The sequence below is a fragment of the Sycon ciliatum genome, chromosome 1, assembly GCF_964019385.1.
Source record: "Sycon ciliatum chromosome 1, ocSycCili1.1, whole genome shotgun sequence".
In the NCBI taxonomy this organism is placed as follows: Eukaryota; Metazoa; Porifera; class Calcarea; order Leucosolenida; family Sycettidae; genus Sycon; species Sycon ciliatum.
The window spans coordinates 72,626,482-72,654,265 of NC_088643.1; the positions used below are offsets into that span (position 1 = coordinate 72,626,482).

Sequence of the window (27,784 nt, forward strand, 5' to 3'; positions counted from 1 at the left end):
CTCAATTGCTAGTTGACACAGACCGCATTCATGGTAGCTCCACTGTTCTCGTGGAAAGTCGAGATAACATGGCCATGCGAAAATCTGCAATTTCACCGTTCTTTTAAGACTAAATTCCCAGAAATTAAGCTGAAATCCACGATTGGGGCACTGAAACCATGACGTATTCAGAGACAGATGTGCAGCAGTGCTGAACTTCTGAAGTGATCATGCATGATGTCAGGTCATGACTATACAATCATGTACAGTCAACTTTGCGAATAACGACACTCGCCATCTCGGCGGGGCATCAGAAAAGTGTTCTTATTCCCGAAGTGTCCTTATGCCCGAAGTCTCACTATAATTATGTATTACAGTTAGATGGGACTTTGCTCTGGGCATGGAAATGCTGTCGTTATTCGCGAATTGCCGTTATATCCGCAGTCGTTATTAGCAAAGTTGACTGTATCTGACAAAGACTATATGAGTGTTGTGATATGAAAATCGGCATTGTTCTCTGTATGTCGACTGCCACAAGTTTGGTTGGGTTTCACCGCAATTCACCGCAATTTCCTTGATTTCACCGCGCCTTTTCTGAGAAATTCTGCTATGATTTTCCACTGGGACAGGCGTAACAACAAAATCGAACGAGCACAGACAAAGTGGGTGCAAAACACACAAACATCCCCCCCCCCCCCCACACACACATACGTGCCAGAAAACAGTTACAAATAGGCACCGATTTCTGGGCTGAAGATACCAAAGTGGCAAGTGGGCAACACCACATTTTATCACTAAAATTATTGTACAATGATATGTTCATATGTACAGGCTAGGCAAATGCGTGACATGAAATAGAAATTAAAAAAAGATGTGCTAAGCCCCTCATAACGATGATGTGCTTACAGATGGGGTTAACTGAGGTACTGGGACTGTCCATGTCCGAGCAAGGCAACGGTAGGAATGATAATTTCATATGTACAAGCGAGCATGTGTAATTGTTCGCAGAGACATTGGAATCAAAATATTTACCAAAACCCACAGAACAATGGCATGTCTGCGGGGTTAGTTGAAGTCAAGTGACTGTCCATGTCTGAGTGAAGACGCTAACGGTACGGCTGAGAATATGGACGACTCATGATACAGTACACCGCATAACGAATATGATTCTGTGCACACCTGCCTGCGATTCCGTGCTTTCCTCACTGCTATACACTAAAGCACAGGTATCGTGCCCGCAACGCAACAGCACTGCCTCTGCAAATGACAGCAGCTGCATGACGCACAGTACAGCCTATGCCCTCGACTGTTTCTGTCTGACCAACTCCCGCAGGGATTCCTGACTCTCCTTCACATTTTTCTCCATATACCCTTTCTGCTCGTCCAATGTCTTGATTCTCTCCTCACTCGTCTTCACACGATCATCTAACATTTTTGAGATGTCATCAGCAGGTCGCAGGATGAAGCAACGGCCAACAGAATCATAGGTTCTAGTTCCCTCGGGCAGACCAGAGATTTCCTGCTTAGTGAGAATTGTGCGCTTTACACTTCGCTTCAGTCCGTCGATTTGAGCGTCAGCCATTCGCATTCTCTGCTCGGTCTCCACCATTTTCTGCTGAAGCTCAGCAAACGCTCTCTTCAGTTCCGCGTCTGCCATGATCTTTTCTCAAGAGCAATATTGTTCAGCCTGCACTAGAAAACAGTACAAAGGCAAACGCTGAAACAAGACGGTCAAGCTGCAAGAAGCTTTAAAAATGGACAGTCTCAAATCAATTCGATCGGAGAAGAAACACGATTTTCAGTAAAAAATAAATAAAACAAAAAATGTATCAGTCGCTGCTAACGGCAACAGCAGCCAAGAAACCATAGCGATATCCGGGATATCCTGTGTTTCCGAAGAGTTTCTGACTTTCTGTAGGTCTACCCTACTCGTACAGTCTACTCCAGCTCCAGCCAGGTGTCGTGGAACGAAAACTGTGCCTTGTTCTTGTGATCGGGTGATGCCGCGGGGTCCTGTCCAGGGCTGCTGTTCTAGGGGGCTCTCTGGTCCCATCACGCGTATTCATCTGGTTGTTGCAGTGACTATTCACACTAGTAGTAGTACTAGTAGACTAATGCGCACTGCACTGAGTACTCGTACTGTCCCTGGCGACGGACACAGCAGAATCCAGAGAACTGGGATCTCGTACTCGTAGAATCACGGAGTCTTTCTTCCTTTGGTAACAAGTAACGTGATGCTGGTGCATCGTAGGGCATATCCACACCAAGACGCTCTACCAAGTACTGCAGTATCATGTCATGAGGCAGAGCGAAGTCTGCTGTGATTCCACCCGCAACAACACATCCATGTTGTTACCGGGGAGTGCTAGTACTCCCTAGCCCTGGGTGTAACCGTAGTCTGTAGCGAGGGTGCAATCGCTGCTTCTGCTGGCACATGCACTTGGATGGTCACGACAGTTCGAACTCCTAATCAGGCAACCGTGGCCCATTTGCTGTCTGGTGTACTTCAAGCCCAGGTCAATGGCAATGTGAATGTCGTGCAATATCTTCAATAGCAGCTGAGTTCCAGAATTAACCCTCGATATCGCTGAGTACTTGAATAAATTACTTGAGCATCGATTCGTGATTCGCGGTGTGTAGCCCAGCAATGCAGCAGTGAGACCGGGGCTATCTCATCACTGGGTCAACGCAACGCAACAATTCTCCAGTGGTCCGCGATGAGATTCTGAGTCTACTAACGTTAGTACACTGGTGTGACACGCGGGCGCTCAGAGACTACAGTGTAGTGCAAGCTGGAAGCAGCTAGTGGCTTGCCTCTGCTTGTATAAGCAGTAACAGTGGAATGTGAACTGCCGTGATTGTGTTTTAAAACAGTTAGCCCAGTCACGTAGCACTGACCGGCAGGAATATGGAGGCGAGATCCGACCGTGGCAAAGCGGCTACATGGTCCCGGAGTCGGAGGACTGCTGGTGAACCTGCATCACAGGCATCGCCAGCAGAAACGCGCAGCACTGCTAGCAGACAGTGCCAGGATCGACTGCAGAGGAACAAGATTGAGAGGAAACGCCAAGCGGAGAGAAACCGCCACCAAGCTGAGGGGATCGGACCGCCAAACGACGAGCATCCCGTGCGAGTGCGCAGACACGATTGCACGTTCACGCGTGACAGTGGGGGTAAAATAGTAGCACCGAGCCAGACAGTGCCACTTCCAGACGGCGAAACGCACGAGATAGAAATCCAACGTCAGGGAAGGCATAAGCGACTCGCTAGCCATGCAGCTCCACCATGGGAAACCCCCTCTCCTGGTATGGATACATGGAAAAAACCCTCTGCTGGTATCAACAGAACTAACAAAAAGCATGACATTGATGCTTTGCCTATGTTCGCAAACTACGGTCGCCAGCCTCAAGCCGTGGAATTTGACCTACATGCTACTGAGCGAGCAGAGCGCGAAAAGAATTGCGAGGAGTTGACAGCGTGGTTGGCAAAGAGAAAAGAACTGAATCATCAACTTGACACGTTTGCCAACACCGCAACGTTCATTGAGTCCAATCCTCCGGAGTACCGCACGCCGCTAGACGGACGTGTTCTGGAAAATCTTCACAGAAGGAGGTCGTCAGCGACGAGGAGGCTACCAGCCGGGCAGCCGGACCGTGTTGATACGAAGGTAGGACAGGACCAAACTTATCTTACTTGACTTGAGTAGATAGTGTAAGCTAAATTTGCATCTAGGGCGGTATGCAGAGTAGCTTACTCTCGTCGTGCAGGGAGGGAGGGAGAGAGAGAGAGAGAGAGAGACTTGGACTCGAATTGATAAGGGGAATGGGAGGAAAATAGATACCACGCGTTGAACAGCACAGCAGTATATGGAAGAGTAAGCGCATTGTGTTTTGGACAGTGCTATTATGTATTACATTGTGCATCACATGCACAGGACAAGATTGGGGTCCTGGCGGCGGTTTCGTCAATTTCTTTAATTTGGTTGCGTCAAACACTTGGTGGCCAGTAGCACTGATATCATTATTCTCTTGTGTGTCATGTCTGTCATCATGGGTGCTGTTACTGCAGCTCCAGGCCCTTGATGCCACGTGGGAAGAGATGGATGAAGATGCGTTGGAGCAGGAGAGGAGGGGAAAGAAGAGACGCCAGGGCAGGGCCATCCTGCGGAGCATGGAAGCTATCAACGAGCAGCTGTGTCGTCACAAGTACCGCATCGTCGCGCTGTTCAAACGCATGGACGAGCACCAGAAAGGGCGGCTGCACCGCAATGACATCAAGCGGCTGTTCGGCTTCCGGGCGTTCCGAGTGGATCCGGAGGCCGTCGACTTGTTCCTGGACCAGCTCGACAAGGACGGTAGTGGCTGGATACGCTACGGTGAGATTGTGCCGTTGGACGACACGCCATGGCAAGACATTCCACTTGCCGAGCACTGGCCCGACTTCTTGAGCCCGTCAACACATGCCCTGTTGAGTCCCAGTGACTTGCGCAACCCACGGCCGCTGTGGGGAAGCAGCCCGTCTTCAAAGCCCGGCTCCGGTGAGACTGTATTTGGCAAACGTACCCTGCTACCCTCCAAGCAAGTGCCACTGTCAGTCATCGAGGAAGCTAAACTCCAGGCAAGGGTGGAAGCAGCACCCAGGGCACCGGCGGAGGTCCAGCGGTTGCGCAACGCATACCAGGAGCAAGTCAGGCAGGAGTACGAGAAGGTTGTCGAAGTGTGTCGGCACAACGGGCTCACGCTGAATGAAGACCTACTGAAACTCTGTAAGCAACAACCTCCTGGCAGTCCTACTGTGAACTCTAAAAGCCACAAGCCAAACACCAGTGACTTGGGTTTCAGAGATGTACAATTTTGCGGCCGGCGAGATTTAAAATAGGAATGAGTTCACTAGCAGAATCACTACTTATTACAATAATTATTCATATTTGGTTGGAATATCTTTTTATAGTGAAAGTCATGATCGCAGCTGCCAACTTCAGTGTGTAACTAATGGCCATTGTGACTTGCTCTGCTTGTTCTTGACAGTGCTCGTTCCGTTTGGTGACAGGCCTGTGATGGAATGTATCCAGTCGCTGAGACAACCTGGTGGCACGCAGGATCTCTTGTCACGCGATGCACTCAAGCAGAAGGTCAACGATCACCTGCGCAGTTTGGGTTTGCTGACAACAAAGAAGGTGGTGCAGAAGCGCAAGGACGTCTTTGATTCTCGTGATGCATACGACGACGATCATCAGAAACTGCCGCCAAAGTTAATGAGGTTGTCCACTGGGAAAGCAGTTGTCGGACCAAAGGTTGACTGCTGGATGACCTTAGAGGAATATACAAACTTTGCCAAGTAAGTACTGTACTTGTTGTAGGTTATATGCCTGATCGCATATTGATGCCGCGAATGCAACGCCTTCAAGCCTACTGAGTACTGTCTCTGCAGTGCTTGCACACAGTCATGTGTCTACTCCTATGTGAGAATATCAAAACTGTTACAGAAGGAGTGCTGTTCTATTTTCTCTGTTCAAAGTTGTTCTCCAGCCTGCTTACACCCAAGAAATGATACTCGTATGGGGGATACTTGCCTGCTTAGCGGCCAACGCAAATGTTTGCACAAGTCCCTGAAACAAACAAAATTCATTGGGGGGTCTGGTCGAAAAGTGCATACTAGTACACATGTATTGTGTGCAGCTCTTGTAGATCTGCGCTCGTAATGATAATCGACTTGCACCAGTACACTGCGTATTACGTGCTTGTGTGCATGTGTTCATGTCAGATGTAAATCTACTTTGCTACGTCTATTATCTACATTTTGTTGCTGTCATTGTCGTTGTCTCCGGTGTAATTTCTGTTGTTCTTGCTGCAGTGGCATGAAAACACGCTTCCGGAGGCCGGCTGAAAGCAAGGTGGACGCTACAGTGACGGACAAGATGAGTCCGTTCTGGCCGGGATTCATGCTCGATCGCCTTCGCTTGTGGATGCCACTGATCACCGACAAAGCCTCGGCCCAGTACCATGAGCCACTTGCCAGTGGTGGAAATTCCTATACTGCAGGTTCGATCTTCTCACGGACGCACCGCCAGCCGTCCGATGTGAAAACAGGGGCAGAGTATGTGGCCAAAGCGTCATGGCCAGTCAACCGCGGTGGCCATGTGCAGATAGGCTCGGTTGATGATAAACTCAAGTCTTGCTACCTGTGAGGAGCGGGTGTGTAAGCACTTTTGACATGTGCACAGAAGAGCACAAGGGGAGAATCTTGTTGCACCTGCTCTATGCTTATTTCCCCAGTTTGCAAGTGTAAGCCAATCAGCGAATTGTTGACTCGTTTCTCATGACCTCGCGCCGAGTGCATTGACCTAGCCACACCCAGGACATGCTAACAGATGATGTCATTGTGTGCATATCGTCGGCCATGCAGTCACCTTGCTCCCAAAAAGCAGAATGTCCATCCAGTGCAGTCCAGCAGATCACCACAGTCCAAATTGAGCAGTGACAGTTGAACAGGGACGAAGGTTACCATGGTTACATTACGACAGGGTTGGGCAGGACCACGCTGCACTTTGGTCAGCTAAAAACTAGCCGATGCTGAGTCAGCGAAATATTAATTGAGCCTAGTGAAAATATTCACGCTGGGTACGGAATACCAGCAGTGAGCCTGTACGAGTACTGGATACCAGCAGTGAGCCTGGTACAGAATACCATCAGTGAACTTGCTACAGGATGCCAGCAGCACCCTTGTGGAAACATGCTGGATACAGGATACCAACAGCAACGCACGCCTTCATCATAATAATTATTATTTCACTTGAAGTAAATACGTGTATTTCCACAAACAGAAGAATAGGGAAGAGACAGCCCACATACGAATTGTTATCATGAAGCAGTCATCCGGAGTCTGTCCAGCAATTTTGAGATCCTACTTGTCAGCATAGATTTTTGTGCAGTGTCGTGGAAAGTCCGTATTATATGTGTCATACTTCTCAGCAAGAAAATTACAGAGTATAAGAACCATGATAACTATGTACACAGTCAAAGAGATAGGTCAGGTGCAATAATTGTAAACGAAACAACGGGCTGCACAAAGAGAAAGTATAGCATTTAAAAAGAGAGATCTAAAGCATAAAATCTGTTAGCCTTGACGAGAGAAGAGGGGGATTGGCATTCACGTACTCAGTAACGGCCCTTGTCCTGAAAGAACAAGGCAGATGTTGAGAAGGTAATTGTTAAATGTACTAAGGAAAAGGTGAAAGGGGGCAATGAGCAAAGGCCGACTACCAGACCTGCTGCTAATGACACACATTTTCCAGGGCTAGCCTGAAGCACAAAATAGGGATGGGTAGAATATATACAGCACTAGAACGGCTTTCGTAAACAGCGTGTTCATCTCTGTCCACTAGAAATACTATCTCACAGGTAGGCGAGAATGAACACACGCACAGGTACTACATGTACGTAGCGTGTACACGGTGAACGGCAGAATAAATAATTAGAATTTGCCAAAGTTCATCTTCAGTTTGATTGTGGGCTGCTCTGGCTGAGCACTGCGAGCCACTGTCTTGCTCGCGGCGGCTGCCTGGGCTGAGGCAGCGCCGCGCAGAGCCGCTTCAAGGCGCTGTTTCAGCGCTGGATTGGCGGCGATGACGGCCTTGAACGCCGCCGGGAACTTCGGCCCAATGGCCTTGACGCGCTCCAGGGCAAAATTATGCAAGATTTTGAGCGTACTGCTGGAGGGACTATCGGCGAGTAGGTCAATGAGCAGAGGTACCAGCAATCCCATCATCGACGTACCTGGAAAATATCACCGGAGCACAAAGTTGATTTACAAAGTGTGTACACACATACGACTGGCACATGGATCAGGGGCCCACGCACCAAGAGTCTCAGGACCAGTTGAAGAGGGATTCAAGGTTGATGTAGAAAGGGTCACAACAACACGGAATGCACACACACACACATGTCTACTCTATTCCATGATGACTGCCATGCCATAGTATTGTAGTACTAGCATACATAACCTGATTGGCAAGTTGAATAGTTCTCAGAAGAAAAAGAAAGAGTTGTTCACTCACGGTGTGCTTCTTCTGCCGTCGCCAGCAGAACTTCCACAGCACGGACACAGTCAACCAGCAGGTTGCTCTCTTCGTCGGTGGCTGGCCGAGCGGACACTGAAGATTGCAGGCGCTCCACGATGCTGGTGCCCAGTGCATGGATGAACGGGCGTGAGACTGACGCATCCGGGCACTGGAAGATAGAGATCAGGGCGTGGACACACTTGCGCTGCACCTGGGGTTGCACACAAGCACGACAACAATAAGACACAGGAGACAATACACAGCTAGATTTCAATTTCTTCTTTTACTTGAACTTATTACTTCACATCTTTTCCAAGCACTCGCAGACTCCACTGCAGCCATGTACACATCAGGGTCCCCCAACTCAAACACTCAAAATACCGTCTCTTTGCTGCACACGTCATTTTAACTGTTCAACAAATTTTCGCCCATCATCAGGATGAAAACAGAAGAACTTCACATCTTGCCTAAAGTACACATTGGGCACACGTTGCACGCGCATGCATGTTACTAGCTGGCCTGCTTCCATCTGGAATCGTCACTGGGCGCCAAGGATGCAGTGTGGTCTCCTGCAATGTCACATTGTAGATCTACATGGGTATCGGTACTAACATGCAACACATCCCAAACATGGCGGCCTGCTTGCCAAGGATATCAATATCAGTTGTTCAACAGTCTTGCATTAAAAAAAAGAAGTGCTAATGTTCAGTAGTAAATCACTTTCACTCCAAGTACAGTACATGCTGTGAGAAGGAGGAGTGATGATATATCACTGGTGATTCGTGGTGAATACTTGACTAAAAGAAAAATTGACCTGTCCCTGATCAGGAACATGCAACAAAAGAACGCAGACTCAGACACGCACGCACGCGCTCGTGCGCGCACACACACACACACACACACACACACACACACACACACACACACACACACACACCCATACACACAAATACAAAGGCATGGACGAGTACACACACACACACAAGCACATCGACACTACATGATAACAACGCTTGTGCGTGCATGTGACTTGACGTACCGCAACTTTTCCGGTCTTGAACGCGCTCTGAAAGATGTCAACAGAGCGTGCCTGGACCTGTGGATGCGCAGCTACCACAGCTGGCGCCGACTGTGTGAAGACAGCGATGGCCAGTAACATGACGGACGTATCCCGCTGTGCATCCCGCTGCTCGGCTGCTTCCACAATGCTAAGCATAGCCGAGGCCAGCAACGACTGCCAGCGAGCACCGCTAGGCCCTTCGCTCTGAGAGGCCACACTCGACGATGCCAACGTCTTCAGTGCCACGAGGCAGCTGGCCGAGATGGTGGGCAAGCGCTGCTCGCCCTTAGCGTCCAGAACACTAGCTTCGCAGAGCATGCCGGTGAGCAGGAAGAGTAGTGTGGGAAGCACGGCCAGAGCACCACTGGCCGTGCACAGGTCCGGCAGGCTGGTCAAGATGTTGGCAGCCGATGCCGCCAGGCTGGCCTCCAGCGCCGACACGTTGGTGGAGCGCTGCAGCTGGCGCGTGTGCGCCTGGTCGACGCCGGCCAGCGACGTGTTGACATGCTGCGGCGACAGCATGGGGAAAGTGCGCACGATGGCGCTCAGGCACACCTCCAGCGTGACGAACACCACACTATGACCGGGCTGTAGATCACCGTCCTGGCCACCTTCGCCCACCTTGCCGCGGCTGGCATCACAGTCAGCACTGCTACGCTCCTTGGCTAGCTGACTCTTGTACGCAGTCAGAACAAGACTGACAACCTGGGTAGTGTGGATAGTGGGCATGAGTAACAAGACCAAAGAAACAACGAGAATCAGTCAAAGAGCAGTATATTTTTAAGTGCTTGCATCGGACAATCAGTATGACGATTTTAAATTCTTTCAATAAATACTAATAAAGCCTTTGTGAAATGACTGTTCAGCTCGTTCTGTTTATTGCAATTCTAAAACTATTGTGGCCTCGTCGCTTATTTAAATAAATAGTAAGGGTAAATCATCATACCGTATATTACAGGGCAGAGAGATGTTCAATTCTCCGCTTCTACAAACACATGCACACGTGGAGAGAAAAAACTGTACCGCTCCATGCTGCGGCTGCAGCTTACCTGTATGGCGTCCTGCTGTGTTTCTAGGTCAGCAGTAAGCAGCACACGGTGCAGCACACTTAGCAGCTCCACCAGCATTGTCTTGTCTTGAGCCAGCTGTTCACATGGCCAAGCACAACTGAACAGTTGCAGGAGACTCTGTACAAACAGACAGAAACACACAGCCCCCAAAAAACGTCCAGGAAAAATCGAGAAGCAGCAGTTGAAGTTGTCAAAAGACTCCGAGCGCTCAGAACCAATACACAATGTTTGTCTAGCGCTTTCTACTACATGTACATGTAGCTACTACGGTATGTGAGCGGTTTGGCAATGTATATACACTATACATACCGTGTACAAGTTAAACTGTGGGTCTGTGCACTTTCACCAGCCACCGTTCATTTCGATCCTGTGCAATCAGCCAGTTTCCTTTTGTTGGCTGCAGTACACATGTACACACGTATCCGAAACAATTGTTCTCCCCTTACCCGCACACAGAGGCATTGGCTGTTCTTGGGCTGGTCGGACTGTGAGCCACACAGTGACTTGACAGCCAGTCCCATGACCAGACGATAGCGGTCCAACCGATCCTGATCACTGCTACCGGACGACAATGCCTGCGCAGGACTAGATGAACGGCCATTTGATGAGCTGTAACAACCAAAGGGAAAATGGACAGTATCACTCTAGAGGCAGTATTATGCCAGGGATAGTATTACCCAGGGGCAGTATTATCCAAGGGACAGTATTACCCCAGGGGAAGTATTATGCCAGGAACACATGCACGTGTGCACAAACACAATAGCATCCACACAGTTTGTCCAATCTGAACATGAACAACTGCCAGAGAAGTACACACGCTCTAGATACACATGGCTGGCTGTGACACGACCAGCAGCAGCATACCTCTGAGTGGTCGAAGACTGCATATCATCGCTGTTCATCCAGTAGGCGGCAGCCAGCAGCAGCGGTGGCCAGCTGTGCGTGTAGTAGCCGGCGGCCGTCTCGGCCGTGGCGCTGCTGTAGAACGCACCGCCGTCGGGCGGCAGCTGCGGTGCAAACTGGGCCGGCAGCTCCAGCATGGCGTGGTCGCGCAGGCACAGCAGCCAGAAGCGACGCAGCCGCTGCAGCTCCGGCAACACCAGCTGCAGCAGGTCGGGTGCCGTGGACGCAACCGGGTCGCCAAACTCATCGATGGCGGCCGGCGTGTCCGACTTGCTGTTTGCTGACTGCCGAGCCTTGATGAACACCTGTAAGAATGTACATGTATACAGGGATAACACACAAATAAATTGCAAAGATCAGATGCTAAAACAAGGCAGGTAAGTGACAAAGCACCCAAAGCACCCAAAGCTGGCAAGCGGCCAGCCACGCCGAAATGTCACAGAATATCCGGCAAGCAGCTAACCCCGCTAAAACTTCATAGGATATCTGCACTGTAGAACACAGCTTCTTCGGTTTGCTAGTCTACAGGTATGAGTTGTGTGTAATCTGTGTATAGATAGCATAGCATCCTCTGCACACTAGAGTGGTCACATGCCAGTGATCTCACAGTACTGGCGGCCATAAAGGGAGAAAGAACACGACCTGTGCATAGAAGAAACTCCATCCCAGCCGCCATTGCAACATTGCTTCTTCGGCAAAGACCTGCAACATTGCACTGCTGATACCTACCTCAGCCCACGCGGTCAGCACAGCCAGTTTCTCCATGGTGGCTGTGCTTTCGTTGTAGCGGCCACTTGTTGTCTCCATGCTGTTGTCACCATCTGCAAGCAGACAGAGAGGTGCAAACTACTATCGTTAACAAGGCGCCAAACCCAGGAGATTTGCAAGATTGACCGGCACAACTGAGCCTGTCAAGTAACATTTTACAACAGAATGCATTAAAATAAAAAACTAATATGTTGCAAACGAGAAAGGGAAATCACTGAGCTGGAATACTTGGAATGAGATGTGTACGATGCACAAAACAGAAGATCATATCAACTGACCTTTGGCTTCGCCCGAGCTAGTGCCGGACTCCAGCTCTTCCTTTCTAGTGCGTACTTTGCTGAGTGAGGACACCATCAACGTCTGCACTGCCCTCAAATCCGATAACTCACGGGACACACCACTGCTGATCCAGGTACTGCAGACCTTCACCAAAAAGGCATATAATAAAAGTAAAATACTAAAATTTAATTATCGTGTACGTTCCCCGAGGGAACTCACGACGGCCGCTAACATCCGGTAAATCCAGCGGAAAAGGGCATAATTATAGTAACGATAGAACGGGTTTAATTGGAAGGACACATGTGCCCTTGCCATACTTATTCTCTTAGGTAAAGCTGACAAGTATGCGAATAAAAACCCAGCTCAGAAGTTTGAGCAAGAGCTGGAATACTGAGTTACGCTACATTTTCAAGGCCACACACAATTACAAAATCAATCAAAGCATGTACCTGGCAGGCGGCTGCAGTGACATCCGGTGGTGTATCAGCAGCAAACGCTGGCCGCAGAGCAGCTGCAATCTACAGGCAACATACAGACAGCAGAGTCATATTCACTTCAATGTCTACATGCCCATACATGTAACCACTAATGCAAGAAAACTACTTGTATAAGTGGACTGCACTACTGACAGCAGCAGCAGCAGCAGTTAATGTCCAGGATACCGTCAGTGGTAATTCTGTGCACACCATGCAAGTGATGACATCAGACACTCAGAAGCAGTAGAAGAACCTACATTCGTAGTTCATATACATGGCGTAGCCCCATGCACATACCTGAGCCTGGTACTGTTCCAGCAGAGCATGGCCAGCATAGTCTGCATCCGGTACATGTGCAAACATTTCAATAACGTGCTGCAAGGACACAGGAACACGTCACCAGCAAGCATAGTCACGTCAAGGACACGCACGCACACAGGGAATGAGATAACGCAGGGCAAAAAAAGGAGAAGAAGGAAGGCACACACATACAAAACAGGTACCAAAATCACTACTATCGAGAGTACATGTAAACAGGCGCTGCTCGAATGGGTTGCCGCCACGGCGCATTTCCTGGATTACATCATTTTAGTCATGCAGTGTATGCAAGCAGGATTCAACCAGATCTTCTGCTGCACAACTGCAGCTCAGTTGTACACACTACGCCACTTCCCGCCGCCTATCTCACAACTGCAGCTCAGTTGTACACACTACGCCACTTCCCGCCGCCTATCTGGATTAACTATGATTATAATTCAGGAATTTCGTCTTGACAGACACCTATGCAAAAAGTCACAAGCCGCACGCTCTAGGTTTCATGTCCTCTTGCTACTACCCAATGCAGCATCGCTGGCTCATTGCACAATACGGACACAACTACTTGACCATCACAGTCCAAAAACAAAACACACCGCATGAACCCCACATGCTGCAGCAGTAAACTAAATCAGTGCTCGCTCACCTTGAGCGCCTTGAGACCCGCAATTCTGACCGAGTTGACATTTCCAGTTGACGCCATGAAGGCAGTCCTAACCAGTTCCAGCAACTGCAGAACGAGATAATCACCTGCAAATGGAAAGCATCAAACGACAGTTTAAGCAAAACTGACGCCCTGGACCAGTTCCGATTGCATCACTATACTTGTACATGTGTACGTCCAGCCACATTCGTGCCACTTCCAGGGTGTCAAGGGCCATGCAAGTTGAGGCCGCCAAACATGCACTTTGGGTCGGATTTCACCGAGCACAACAGTAGTCCAGGATATTGGTACATGAAAAGCAACTGCCCCAACAAGAAACCATCTACAGAGAATTCGCACTACACGATGACTGTATAATGGAGCATTATCTGACCTTGATACTATGCATGCAAAGTCACATATCATAACACTATCGCGGTCATCTCCATTTCCCTGCACTTTTCACGTACGTCGTACTAAGCCTCTCTCAAATCTAATTCTTCCAAGGACATTCCCGCCTGCTTCTCAAAGAAGAGAAGAGCTACAGAGCTACAGAGCTGCCTCTTGGTACAGCACAGCGTGGCAGAGCAGCAACCCTCACCCTGGCCAGCTGCCTTCTTTTGTCTGGCCTCCATGAAGTTGACATGGGTGCTGGTGTGGTTGTGGCAGACATTCATGATCTTCTCAACGCACTGCACAGCGAACACCTTGGACGGCCAGCAGGGCGCAATCGTCTCTGTTTTCTGCTTGTCCTCGACGGGCGCCGTTGTCACCATGGCTTCATTGTCCTCGTCATCGTCGACCTTTTCATCGCCATCACCACCCTGTGGGGCACCACCGCCTGTATGCATACACACACAGAGAAGAGAGGCACAGAACACAGAACACATACAGGCATGATACATTGAGCTTCACTACAGTCGCTCGATTTCTAAAACAGTGGATGTTTTGATGAATGGAAAACACTCTACCTGTTCGCTGAAAAAACCCCTGTTAGGACTTGAGCTGCATTCCCAAGCTTCAGTTCATGGGCTCGAGCACATAGGCTTGGATGTACATGTACACAATACACATAGTGTAAACCATGCCTGGAAAGCGTTGGAGAGTGTATACGCTTGATTCAGGGGTAAGGAGTACTGTAAAAGCAGAAATTCTCGGTATTCTCCAAAACCGGCGGAGGGAAATTTTCGGTAAACCCGCTTTCCAGGTAAGTGTTCTAGTACATGTAGTACATACAAGCACATGTACCCAAATTTCCGGTGTGTTTTATTTTCGGTAAAAATTGTCGGCACCGAAGTGACCGAAAAAAACACCACCGAAAATTGCTGCTTTTACAGTATGCTAAATTAGTAACTGCGGGTCTGTAACTCCCATGCAGATCTGACCCATCAATTCATTTCGAAAGAGACTATGAACAGTTCATGCGAGTCAATGTCGCGCCAAGCGCTGTGCAGTCCTAGATCAGTGAGCACTAGGCCGTCCACTGGTGCAAGGTGTAAATTTGAAGTTCCACTGACCTGAATCGACTTGCGCAGCAGCCGACAGGACAGCATAGCACAGCATGAGCCAGTGGCGGGGCTGCGCCGGAGCACACGTCGACAACAGATTGGTAAACGTGTCGCAGATATCCGACCGCAGCTGGGTGTCAATCTCCACGTCGAGCATACCCAAGAGAGCAGACTCCAAGCACTTGGAGGGTGCGTACGGCGGAGCAGATGCTACTACTCCACCGCCAAACTTCTTCGCAGTAGCCACAACCTGCGCACAATTGATAGAGTAACAGAAATTACAGTACACATCTGGATCAGAGATAAAACATTCGCACACATACTGGTACTATGACGCAAAGGTAGTGAACACCATAAGTATATTATCGTACAAGTGTAACAGCAGAGCTAGTTTGGCCACAACGTCTCAGCATCAGGAAATCACAGAAACTGGAGAAGCTGGTCTGTGAGGGACCCGCAGCCCGAGCCCCGCGCGCGTGCATTGCCTCACCTCCTGCGCCTGTCGCTGCACCAGCTGACGGAGGCAAGCGGCAGCAGCACGGCGAAGGAGCAGGTGCTTGTTGGACAGGGACTCGCACAAGCACGGGACGAGCTGGACGAGAGCGACCGCCGACGGTGCAAACAGCTGGATCTGCTGCAAGCACTGGATGGCGGATACGCGCACGATAGCATCCGGATGGCTCTGCAAATGCAAAGGACACAAACAAGACAGTGATACTGTACAAGCAATCCACATACATTCAGGTTCTGCTCAAAGAAGATACAGAACAAAAATTGCCTAAGATACACGACGCAATAGCCACAACTTAAATCCTTGTGGTAAAATCAGCTCCCATTGTCAACTCTGGCCACATGAGAAAATCATCTTGCTGTACGTAAAACATCATAGGCACTCGTGCCAAAAAGGAAGAGATGATAACTATATGATTGCACAGGCCCATTGCTTACCAACATCACTGCACACCCGGCAAGGCATGAGCTGCGCATGTCAGCCACCGATGATGAACCACCGACGAGCTCCGGACCGAGCGTAGTGACCAGGGCTTGCAGGCAACGGCCAAGACATTGGTGAACATCGACCTGAAACAGGTGTACACAGCAGATTGGGCAAGCATGAACCAAGTCAAGTTTTAACAGAAATACATGGCAAGGCTGAAGGTAGCTGGCAACACAACTGTTATAGCATTTCATGCACAGTTTAATACAGCCCAGAAACACAAATCAACAACACGTCACAATCACATAGCATTGGCACAATAGAACACATACAAGTGGTTCGTAATCTAGCCAGGGTCGATGGCCAACTATACCTGTGAGGATGATACCGTCAGCAATAGGTTAACAACAAGCGAGAGGGTCTGCTGCACGTAGCTACGGAACAGCGGGCCGCCGGTATCGGCGATGAGTGCGAGAGCATGCAGAGACCAGACTTGCACAGCCGGCGAGCTGTTATCCTGTGCCAACGCCTGCAGAATACCAACGCTGGCACTGAGATGATGACCAGAGCTCATGCCACCAGTGTACCGGTGCAAGCAGCCCAGGACCAGCGAGTGACCCGTGCGCGATACGGCGTCACGTGCCGTCTTCAGAGTCTCGAAGCATGCCTGCACTGTGTTGGCCAGGAACTTGCCGTCGTCCACAACCTGCGCCATCCGACCCAGCGCCTCACCAGCCGCACAGCGTAGTGTGGCATCAGAGCTGGCCAGGGCACCCTGTGCAAAGCGCGCGCGCGCACACACACACACACGCACACACACACACACGGGGAACACTTTTCAAACTTCAAATGAATATAATATACACACTTACAGCAGACAAACACAACAAGCCCAGAACTTGCTGCCGTGCCATGCTCATTGTGTCAAGAGTACATAACCACTATCATAATACATGTACTCCTGCTATTGCGGCAGCCGTCCTTACGGTGATGAGTTGATTGGCAGTAGAGATCAGCTCGGCTTCCTTGAGACCACTCTTATGGTCCACCAGGCCCTGTAAACAGAGGACAAACAGAAAACAGGAGACAAACAGGAACACTCATGCTACTTGGACGTACAGTATTACAATGCACTTCAACAGAACTCCCCCGTCACATGCGCTCTCCAGCCTACCTCATTCTTCACACCAGCAACACGACTCCAAATTATAGTGAATCATGCTTTCCCCATACAGCCGTTGTGTTTCGATCATATGGATCTCACCAGCGAAGGTATATCCCCGTCAACGTTCAAGAAAGCGAACATTTACCCAGTGTTAAAGTCCCAACATTGTGACAGATGCAGCGCATAGCGATGGGGGTGAGGGGATAAGTCCCACAACCACTGACACAAGTGCCGAAAGCCCCATTAGCCACATTAATGTATCCCTTGTGCCTGGCCACAAGCTCCCAGTTGACTGTGGGTAGCAGCACGGCTGGAAAAAACCGCTCCCAGGCAGGACTTCAAGCAGTTATGGAGTTGAAAAGTGTCAGCTTACCCTCAGAGCCGCCAGGAAAGCCGTGAAGATGTTGATCTGAATTTGCTGCTGACGAGCAGCCTTGGCAGTTCGAATGCAGTCGCCAAAATGACTGAGCAGCTGCAGGCGATGTTTGGAGGCCACGCGGGGGAACACTTGTCCAAACAAAGCCACGGATGAGTCAATGACAGCAACACCCAGTGGCAGAGGACCCGGAATAGAGCCATCCTGATTCAAAACCAAACAAAAGCAAATTGTACAAGTTCGGCAATAAATAAAATTTCAGGTACATTATAACACACACATACACAACGGTGGCCATCATGAATACAGAGTAAGTACAGTGTACCAGTATTTCCAGGGACTATTATCAAGCTGAAACTGAACCAAACAGCAAAGATATGGTGTGTAGCAAATACATGTACTAGCAATGCCTACATAAAGTTATAGATGCTCAGAACAGCACCATGGACGATGTTGATTAGAATGCATCAAATAGCTTCAGTACCAGTACCAGCACCAGTACCAGCAACAGCACCAGTACCAGCAACAGCAGCAGCTCATAAGCAGAACAAAGGCAGCAACATACCAGTGGTTGGTCCTGGGCGTAGAGACATGACATGTCATGCTCCAGAGCACCTGATCCTGAGGCACTGTTGCCTTGCAGCTGCACTCCAACAACACCGAGAGTACAAGAAAATAACGACTCACTCAGCAAACAAGCACAATACTAGTGGCAATGGACACGGCGGTGGTGACGACAATGACACCATCACCACCACTGCTACCACCAAAAACAGCAACAACCATGCAAGCTAAAACTGTCTCCCTTTCATTCACGAGAAAAGTGACAGCAGGGAATCATGAAGACTCAGGCAAAGAGAGAGAGAGAGAGAGAGAGAGAGAGAGAGAGAGAGAGAGAGAGAGAGAGAGAGAGAGAGAGAGAGAGAGAGAGAGAGAGAGAGAGAGAGAGAGAGAGAGAGAGAGAGAGAGAGAGAGAGAGAGAGAGAGAGAGAGAGAGAGGTGTTGCACTACAAACACGAAAGCCATGGCTCACCTGGTCCTCCAGCAGCTTGTCGTCAGTCTCCTCGCTCCAGGAACCCAGCAAGACACTGTCCTCCATGTGACAGAAAGATCTCAGCAAAGAGCTACTGATGCTGGCTGGATTCTCTGTCAGAGTAAAGTCGGCCACCATTTCCCGAAGGAGACTACCGAATAAACCTGAAGAGAAAAGCAGCCATGAACAGTGGTGGATATCATTACCTCAAAGTAAAAAACAAAAAATGTTTCAAGGGAGGCGAAAGTATACCCCAACACATCAGGAAAAAAACATTCGTATTAAAATTAAAGTAATAAAGGTGAGATATATGCAGCGGAAATGGCGTGTCATACGGAAATCTTACTCTCATAAGTTGCCGTGCTGAGCTGCAGCAAGGACTGGTAGAGGCGTAAACGCACCATGGTTGCCGCTGCTTTCAACGGTACGCCATGCTGCTTGCAAACCCCACTCATGCTATAAGCCACGAGACAGCACACACGAACAAAACAACAGCAGCATGATTATTGTATCTACTGTCACCTGCAATCCAGCATACACATTGAGTAGAGAGAAGCCTGTATTTTTTATGAACACCCCACAGATCTCAGAAAATGGATGCTTATCGAGTCGAAATATCGACACATACGAGCAGTTTCAACACAAGTCTGCATATATGTTGATATATGCTTTGGTCTCTGAGATATTGAAAGACAGGAGTTATCTCAGACGTATGCATCAAGGCATAAAAGCATGGGTTGTTTTATTGCAGTGATCGCTTAAGCGGAATTTTAAAGAAAGCACAATGTAATAGCAGTAACTCTGACAAAGGCAACAATACAATGTAGTTGTTAACACATGTGCACGTATGCATGCACACACAAATACACAAACACATTCCAGCATCAACTTAGCAGACACACACGCACGCACGCATGCACACACGCACACACACATGCACACACACATGCACACACACACACACACACACACACACAAGCACATACCCAGACAATGTGCTGAGCGCACACTCAAGCACGGCCACAACACGTCGAGACACATCGTCGGTCAGTAGGTCTGGACAGCACTGCACAAAGTACTTGATGGCTACAGGGCACACGGAATCAGGCACAAAAAAAACAGGATAATAATGAACATGCAGAACAAATACTAACACTTTGCAAATGCTCAGCATTCAAACCTATCAAACGTGAAGTGTGATGCGAACTTAATTCAAACTTATTTTAAAAGATAGTACGAGAAACAGCCAACGACATGATACAATTATGTAGAGTAGATGTCTGTACAGGTTGACTTACCGCAAAGTGCTCCGGAGCGACTAACTAGCGCCACTTGCCACTGGAACTGGTCAAACTTGGCCTTTTCGGCATCGCCCTCCTTTGCAGATCGTGGGAAGGCATTACGCCACAGCAGCAACATCCGTGGCACGTTGGGGCGCACCACTCCTGGTCCTGGAGATAAAACAACAACGGACAGATGTATCACGGCTGGCTGGCAGCTGTTGGCTTTGTTCACAGATATACCGGAGGCACAAAACAAACAATTCCTTAGGAATGATAGAGTTTTGACAACCCACATGCTCCATAGCTAGGGATGTCAAACATAATCATGCCAGCACTTCACGATCACTCCCCCTCCCCCTCTCCCACATGCATGTATCCTGGCCTACTTTTGCGAAAGTAGGCAATCATGAATGATGATCACGGTACAAAGGTAAGATGTAAGAGCCACCAGCTCCCCCCCATTACTAACCCAATGTCATGAGAGCGCTGAGAATGGTCCAGGCAGCACGTGTCCGCTCCAGTGCCATGCGCGTGTTCTGCGAGGCAGAGCGCAGGATCTCCTCGGCCAGGCTGAACACAGCCTTGCTCTTGCTCTGCGGCAAGCCGAGCGGGCAGTGCTGGCGCACACAGCCCAGCAGCGCGGCCAGGCCGTGACCGTAGCCTTGCATGGTCTCCGCAGTGGCTTTGGGCGAGGACAGCTGCTTCAGGCACTGCTCCACGAGCAAGGTGAGCTGCGATGGCATGGCAATGGCTGCACAGCGCATGCACCATGCACCGGCCAGGCTGGCGGCGCGGCTCGGGTGCAGCAGAGCGAGGTGGATAGCCGTCCCAAGCATGCCAAACTGGCCAGTTCCTGGGGGCAGGGTGAGGAAACGAATAACACCAAAACACACACACACACACACGCGCGCACAAACACACACACGCGCACACACATACGCAAAGAAGCACAGGTCCAACTCATCGCCAAGCAAACATTAATTTCTAAAAGAAATTGCAATGAATAAAATGAAGTGCACAGTCATTCTATGTTATCATGCATCTACTAGTACAAACATCATCAACTGTACTCTAACTGATGACCATCACAAGAAAACGTTCTTAGAGACAACCAACAATCGTTCCTTGATGATGTTTGTACTAGTAGATGCATGATAACATAGAATAACTGTGCACTTTATCTTATTCATTGCAATTTTAAAACTTTTGTCTCCTCGTCGACTCTTCTAAAGTCAAGGATGTGCAGACTACAGTAGTAAGTGTACAGAGAAAGGCCAATGCTACACAGTCGTGCACAGCTCACCTTCTGTGAACAGTGTGGATGCCAGGGAACTCAGACCCAGTAGAAGTCCACCGAGCTCTTGCATGGCCACTGCAACGGCATGCTGTGACTGACTGGTGTCGCTATCGTCACCACCACCTCCATTGCCATCCTTGCCACCGAGTCGCTTCGTGACTTCCTGTCATGACAAGAAAATTGGAAGCAAGAGATCCAACTACCATGAACTACATGTTTGGCCTGCTACTAGAATGTGTACTTACACATTGCAACATACAACTATTGCAGACTTCTACCGCATTTCAATTCCGCACGTTTTTTGCCACAAATCGGAGCTCGAACATTCATGTACATCCAAAAACTAACTGGAGTGTGGCATTTTACCTCCAGGAGGGTGATGCATCTTACACCCCGGTACGGCTCTGACCCCAGGATTATGCCAGGCCCTATACGGCGTGACACCACACACACACACCCGTCCGTGCACTTGAACACGGTGCTATATTTAATTCACGAGATCAAATTCTTCTAGCCAGAACTGTATACAGCACACGCTAGCACACCATACCTGACATATGATTCGGGCAGCTTGCAGCTGGGCCGGCTCGCCCAGCCGCCGGCCGAAGATACGGCGCAGGATGAAGGCCACACAGCGACGCGTGTAGACGGCCTCCACGTGCGTGTTCCCCATCGCCTTCGGCTGGCACAGCATGTCCATCAGGTGAGAAAGTATAGTGCTGATGTGCCGCTCCACACCGTTCATGCCCAGGCCAGTCAAGAAGGCAACGAAAGCCTGTACAGTACAACACACAATGTACATGTACATGTCATTAAAGCAGAAAGGTTCCAAGCTGTTCAGTAGAGTGCTCGATGCCCAAGGGCAGAGCTACCTACAACAAGTAGAGGAGGATGAATTATTCGCTGCAACTCCGAGTTTCACACATGTGTTGCCCCACGATTGTCTTGTGCATGAAACTCAGAGTTACAACAAATTACTCATCCTCTTCTACTTGTTATACATGTCATTAGTCTGGGAGCATAGAGTTACCATCCTAGATCCTAACAAAACTGCAGCCAAAGAACAAGAAGTGTCCAGCAGCTAAGCAATAAGCACAATCAGACAATTGTACGTGTACTTGTATGGACATTAATATTCTAGCGCCTGTAGCACGCACAGCCACGGTGACACTCTGTATGCTCTGTCTATCTACTTGACAAAATAGCTTTACTCAAGCTCAACAAAATGTGAGTACAGGAAGGAGTCTGTTTATCTACTACAGTCTACTACTACTGTAGAACTGAAACTACAGGACATTGTTCTAACACCAGCGCAAAGGTACACACACACACACACACACACACACACACACACACACACACACACACACACACACACACACACACGCATGCCTACGCACGCGCGCACACACACACACACACACACATGCACACACACACACACATGCACACACACACGCACACACACACGCACACACACGCACACACACACACACATACATGCGCACCCACACCCACACACACATGCACACACACACGCACACACACACACACACACATACATGCGCACACACACACACACACACACACACACGTGCGCCCCCCCCCCCCCCCCCCCCCTCAAACACACATACACACACAAGCGTGCCTGCCAGAAGAGTAGACTGCTTTGCCCCAAGACGGTAAACACAAGGCCAGCTACATGCAGCCTCAAAACACACACCAAAGGCAAACACACATACCTGGGTCACACCAACTCGCAGCTCTCGGCTCACAGAGCTCTTCAGCAGGTCGCCGCTGCCGCGTACAAACGCGTTGACCAGCATACTGAGGACTTCACCGATGGTTGCTCTCTTGGGAACCTTGGTGCCTGGTGGCAGGTATGGTAGCGGTTGCTGAGTAGTAGCAAGCACACCACCCATCAAGGCAGCGATAGTGCAGCGAGCCTGCAGCAGTCAACACAAGAGAGCAGCAGACAGAGCAGCAGACAATCCACTGGTATTGTGAGTTGGAGTAGAGTTCTGCCGGGTGTCAATGGACAGGCTGGGATTTCGCCAGGCACAGCATATTGATATATGCACACGCGGTGACTCAACTGCACGTACATTGTACATTGTAGACTGTGGTACATGAAAAATAAGACGGACGTGCACCACAACGCTGATCCCCTATTCTCCGGCACTTAATAGTACCCTACTTCAAACATGCACTAGTTACTGTACAATGTGCACTTCCAATGTGCATACTGTAGTACGCCTACAAGAGACTGTGTGACCAATACAATAATTTTGTTTGTGTGTGTGTGTGGGGGGGGGGGGGGGGGCACTAGTACCATGTACATTGATACTAAAGCATCCACATCGAATGTCAACGTTAATATGTGGCAGTGCAGAACAAAAGCTTCTTCCCCTACCTCGTATGTACTAGCACCATCCAGTCCTCGGACGCAGGCAGACACAACTGCATCCAGTTCCGTAGTGTACACAAAGAAGGCAGACTGCTGAAGCTCCAGCATGCACTGCAGTGAAGTGAAAACAGGCAAGAGGAGAATTAGAGAATAGCACAAGTAGGAGACACCTTACAAAAGCAAGAAGCCAGGACCACACTACAAACACACACACACACCTCAGACCTCAGATCTGCCCATCGCGGAAGCGAAGATAGCGAACAGCTATGTTAGACATAGCAACTTGTGCTGGGATTACACCATTCAACAGCTTGCAAGGCTGATGAATTGACCGCCACTATTTTTTAGCCTGGTATCCACCACACAGCTGATTGAAGTGGCTTTTTTCTGGCCAGTGAATTCCTAATATTATTTTTTTCTTTGTTTCCATTTTTTTCTTCTTCTTTTTTCTTTTTGACACACACACCACACCACATACTCCGGTATACACTGGCTGTTGGTAACCACCCAGGAGAATGAAAGAAGAGCTAGGAGAATGAGAAAAAGAAGAAAGATGTGTGCGACCATAATCGTCAGGAATTGAACCCGCAACCTCTCGATTGGAAATCGACTGCACATACCACTGCACCATATGGGACACACACACACACACACACACACACACACACACACACACTCGCGCGCGCGCAAACACAAAAGCCTACCCTTCCCCGAGGGAAAGGAACAAGGCAGCTTTCCCTACAACCTGCTGACTGCAGTCAGCAAACCGGCCACGCTCAAGTAACACACGAGACACACTGGACACACTGGACAGTGGACACATCACATAACGGCACATACCCGAGCAGCTGCACAGCGCACGGACATGGACTTGTCTGTCAGACTGGACTTGGCCAACCGGTAGATGTCCTTGTGAATGGCACTAGCGCCGTCGGCCAAACCGATCAGTAAACGCTGGAAAGCTTGCAATATCTCCGCCTTGCCTTGTTGCTGTCAGATGGTCCAAGCAATCGGAGTGAAACGTGTTAGAAGAAGATTTGCGACTAATACAGATGCAAAGAATGATTCCCAACAAGAACACTAGCACAGAGTACACAAGTTGTATACTATACTTGCAATGACTACACACACACAGTCTGACTGGCCTGGCCAAGCAACGGGGTACCAGTATCTCTGCCAACACCAACAGCAACACTACCACCCATACCCATACATAGCGGTTTGCTTTAAGCCGTGTAGACCACAATATGGCCACAAATACTATAGCACCGTACAATCATTGCCATGAATCAAACATACCTCCGAGTACTTGACAGCTTTGAAGAGCAACTGTGCGGAGTCTTGGAAGGATGGACCAGCCTACACCGCCATATTCACACACAATATTTTTACACACACACACACACACACACACACACACACACACACACACACACACACACACACACACACACACACATGTGACACACAGACAAACATACAACCACAGACAGACAGATAGACAGACAGACAGACACACACATATGTGACACATGTGACACACACATACGCATACATACACAAACACACACTTATGTACACACATACACACACACTCAAAGCAAAAAGGAGTGCCGTATGGTTTCTACTTGGCAATACAGGGATGAATTTATCCTGTATCGCATCGCAGTTTGCGATGCAAAATCAATCTACTGCTACTCAAAAGTCGCCATGACTCACAGAAAACTGCGATACATACAGACTGTCCATGCCTAGCCTTCGCTGTCAAGTAACATGCATCCAGTACAGTGTAGACAAAGTGTCTGGGGTCCTTGCTGCAAAGTGTATGTGGTGCAGGCACTCAATCTGCGTGCACATGCATGATTCAGTTGGTTTTTTTGCAAATGGGCTTTCAGGCATCACTCTCAAGAAGGACAATGTGGTAAACACCCAACCTTCAAAGAAAAATGCTAATCAAAATCAAAGAGTGCTACACAATTGTGATTTTGTATAGCAGAAACTGCTATGCGAAAATATGACAATACATTCATCCCTGCAATACATCAGCACAAGTGCTGCAAGTTCTGTTCGCACGGCGACAGACCACGCACACATTTCACAAATGAAATTGCACTTTTTCTCAGTACTTACACTCAAGAAAAGAACAAGCTACAGGCTGCTCACAATCAACACTTTTCAAAACTTCTCCACTAGTACTTTCATGAACGAAAAATGCTGGTTAGGATGGATAGGTAGATGTGTAGTGAATTTTGTGCGGGACGTCATCGGTCCGTCTTTGTGGTACATGCACCTTGCTCGTTACGAAGCTGCCCTGTCTGTTATCGTGTTCACAGGCTTGATTCATCACACCAAGCAAGTGTGGGGAATCTAGCAACTTTGTGAATACTCTAGTGTGGTCAACTTTTTCTCATGTGGCCATGCTGAAGGTCTCCCAACTCTAAAAAACACACACAGAATATGGATTCAAACCTCACCATTCGGCCCAGCTTCAGATAGATATGACCGAGGCATTCCATAGAAGTTCTGCAAGAAAATGCCACAGTAAAAAAAATGATGGTTGACGTGCCACTACGTATAAGGTACACAATAGGAGAAACACGAGTCTGTGATGGACAGTAACCGAAATACCGAGATAGAAATCCCAAACTGACCAAATACAGTGAGAGCCAGTAGTACACTGCTCAACCTATACTTCAATGACTATGCGCTAACTGGAAAAAAGTCAGAACTAAATGTTCCCTGGGCAGACACAGACCTATCACATGTACACGGGCAATCCTCACACTGCCCCCCCCCCCCCACTACCACCACCACCACACACACCCGTGTTGCCCAACACGTTCTTCACAAGGAACATTCCTGTATCGACAAAATCAGGAGCCTCACGGGGTGGGGGTACTACATGCCATGCGGAAAGTCAGCTGCTCAAAATACAGCAACCAAAAAAATATTCAAACGGACGGCGAGGAGACAACAATTTCATGACCGCAATCAATAAGACAAGCTGAATCAACATGTGATATTATAATATATTATTGTACAATTTTTTTATGCAGTATCAAACGGTGGAAACAAAGTACTGTACATGTAGACACATGTCGATTCAGCTAGTAATAGCAGGTAGTCATTTAACGATATAATCGCACAGGTCACATTGTACACCACATAGTGCTTTAAACAATAATAATTGTACTTGCAGATTATGGGAATCTGGTATACCCGCACACCAGTCATTTATTGAGCATTCAATACTTGAGTAGCTTTCCCGAACAATTTGTAATCATTACCCTCTCCTTTGCCGTTGTACATAAGGGGCTCGTCGTGGATATGTCAATAACAATAAAATAATAATAATAGCAATAGCCTATCTCCAACACACATGTACAGCTTACAGTCTTGCACTGACAGCCGCCGCAGAATCATCCTTGGGGTTCTTGAGCATATCGTGGCAAAGAGTAATTGTGCTTCTTAGGCCCATGCTGTCACCACAGGAGAACAGCAGTCCAAAACAGCGACCCAGCACACTACGGGTAGCAGGGCCATGAGCCTCTGCTAACTGTTTGTTCAGCTGCTCCTGAAGATCTTTCTGACATGATTTCAACTGATCCTGCAGTGCCAATGCAGTTCAACAATAATTATACAGATTGAAATTTGAACAGCCTCGCAGACTCCATGTTGTTTTTGTTTGATCATACACTGTTCAACAGTACTATACCTTAGGTGTGGTGGGAAGGTTTTCCTCAACACCTTTCAGCCAATTGAATATGTAAACTGGTTTCTTATTAGCATCCAATTGCTTGAGAACTTTTTTATCCAGTAGCAACGCCATGGCTTAATTCCACATTTGAGCCAGCAGGAAACTAATCGTGAGACTTCATCACCCAAAATACTACTGTATTGCTATATCGGAATTCCTCGCATCTATAGGACTAGACTGCTATAGATCCTAGAAATGAACTAGGACCATCCATAAAGAATATTTTTCGTTCTCGCCCTCCAAAACAGGCTAAGTAAGTTTCGTTCAGCCCCATCTATGTCTATGATCATAGGCATCTATCATGATCTATCTCTGCTTCTGCTTCTGTCACCAAAACCACAGCGTTGAACTGCAGTGTACGTGTAGACCTACGGTAGTCTTGTACATGTACGGCGTAGGTCTACATGGTCTACCCGAGTACATGTACCTGTAGTCTGTACACATCACCATGCATGCACGTCAGCTCGAT

The 27,784-nt window shown here is 48.7% G+C and overlaps 3 protein-coding genes across 3 annotated transcripts; 1 reads left to right on the top strand and 2 right to left on the bottom strand.

The window, feature by feature from the left end:
• Window positions 1–1,273: 1,273 nt before the first annotated feature.
• Window positions 1,274–1,636, bottom strand: LOC135806958 (prefoldin subunit 1-like). The gene has a single exon (XM_065321086.1). It carries the CDS (start codon window positions 1,634–1,636, stop codon window positions 1,274–1,276), a length of 363 nt encoding a protein of 120 aa, XP_065177158.1.
• A 290-nt stretch (window positions 1,637–1,926) lies between these two features.
• Window positions 1,927–6,977, top strand: LOC135805314 (uncharacterized). Its single transcript, XM_065319334.1, has 4 exons — window positions 1,927–3,646; window positions 4,048–4,744; window positions 5,007–5,316; window positions 5,833–6,977. The coding sequence occupies exons 1-4, from the start codon at window positions 2,888–2,890 to the stop codon at window positions 6,164–6,166; spliced, it is 2,100 nt and encodes a 699-aa protein (XP_065175406.1). The 5' UTR covers window positions 1,927–2,887; the 3' UTR covers window positions 6,167–6,977.
• Window positions 6,756–27,601, bottom strand: LOC135805313 (HEAT repeat-containing protein 5B-like). Its single transcript, XM_065319333.1, has 33 exons — window positions 27,274–27,601; window positions 26,951–27,165; window positions 26,033–26,081; window positions 24,858–24,917; window positions 24,399–24,548; window positions 23,565–23,669; window positions 22,894–23,097; window positions 21,702–21,926; window positions 21,158–21,314; window positions 20,324–20,707; window positions 19,870–20,022; window positions 19,558–19,657; window positions 18,918–19,027; window positions 18,572–18,735; window positions 18,104–18,181; window positions 17,536–17,742; window positions 16,984–17,052; window positions 16,371–16,772; window positions 16,009–16,140; window positions 15,551–15,742; window positions 15,070–15,310; window positions 14,154–14,393; window positions 13,556–13,659; window positions 12,892–12,969; window positions 12,568–12,636; window positions 12,118–12,262; window positions 11,801–11,892; window positions 11,033–11,376; window positions 10,615–10,777; window positions 10,148–10,285; window positions 9,078–9,803; window positions 8,036–8,249; window positions 6,756–7,754 (listed from the first exon to the last, which is right to left on the bottom strand). Exons 1-33 carry the CDS (start codon window positions 27,385–27,387, stop codon window positions 7,453–7,455), a joined length of 6,126 nt encoding a protein of 2,041 aa, XP_065175405.1. The 5' UTR covers window positions 27,388–27,601; the 3' UTR covers window positions 6,756–7,452.
• Between the last annotated feature and the right edge of the window lie 183 nt (window positions 27,602–27,784).

Excerpts from the sequence above, each read along its gene's own strand:
- LOC135805314 (XM_065319334.1), top strand. The coding sequence starts at position 2,888 with ATGGAGGCGAGATCCGACCGTGGCAAAGCGGCTACATGGTCCCGGAGT. Across the intron at positions 4,745-5,006 it reads TGAAGACCTACTGAAACTCT|TGCTCGTTCCGTTTGGTGAC; the intron begins GTAAGCAACAAC and ends TGTTCTTGACAG. Across the intron at positions 5,317-5,832 it reads GAATATACAAACTTTGCCAA|TGGCATGAAAACACGCTTCC; the intron begins GTAAGTACTGTA and ends TTCTTGCTGCAG.
- LOC135806958 (XM_065321086.1), bottom strand. The coding sequence starts at position 1,636 with ATGGCAGACGCGGAACTGAAGAGAGCGTTTGCTGAGCTTCAGCAGAAA.
- LOC135805313 (XM_065319333.1), bottom strand. The coding sequence starts at position 27,387 with ATGGCGTTGCTACTGGATAAAAAAGTTCTCAAGCAATTGGATGCTAAT. Across the intron at positions 14,394-15,069 it reads TGCTGCGCAAGTCGATTCAG|GCGGTGGTGCCCCACAGGGT; the intron begins GTCAGTGGAACT and ends GTATGCATACAG. Across the intron at positions 11,893-12,117 it reads TAGCTCGGGCGAAGCCAAAG|ATGGTGACAACAGCATGGAG; the intron begins GTCAGTTGATAT and ends GTCTGCTTGCAG.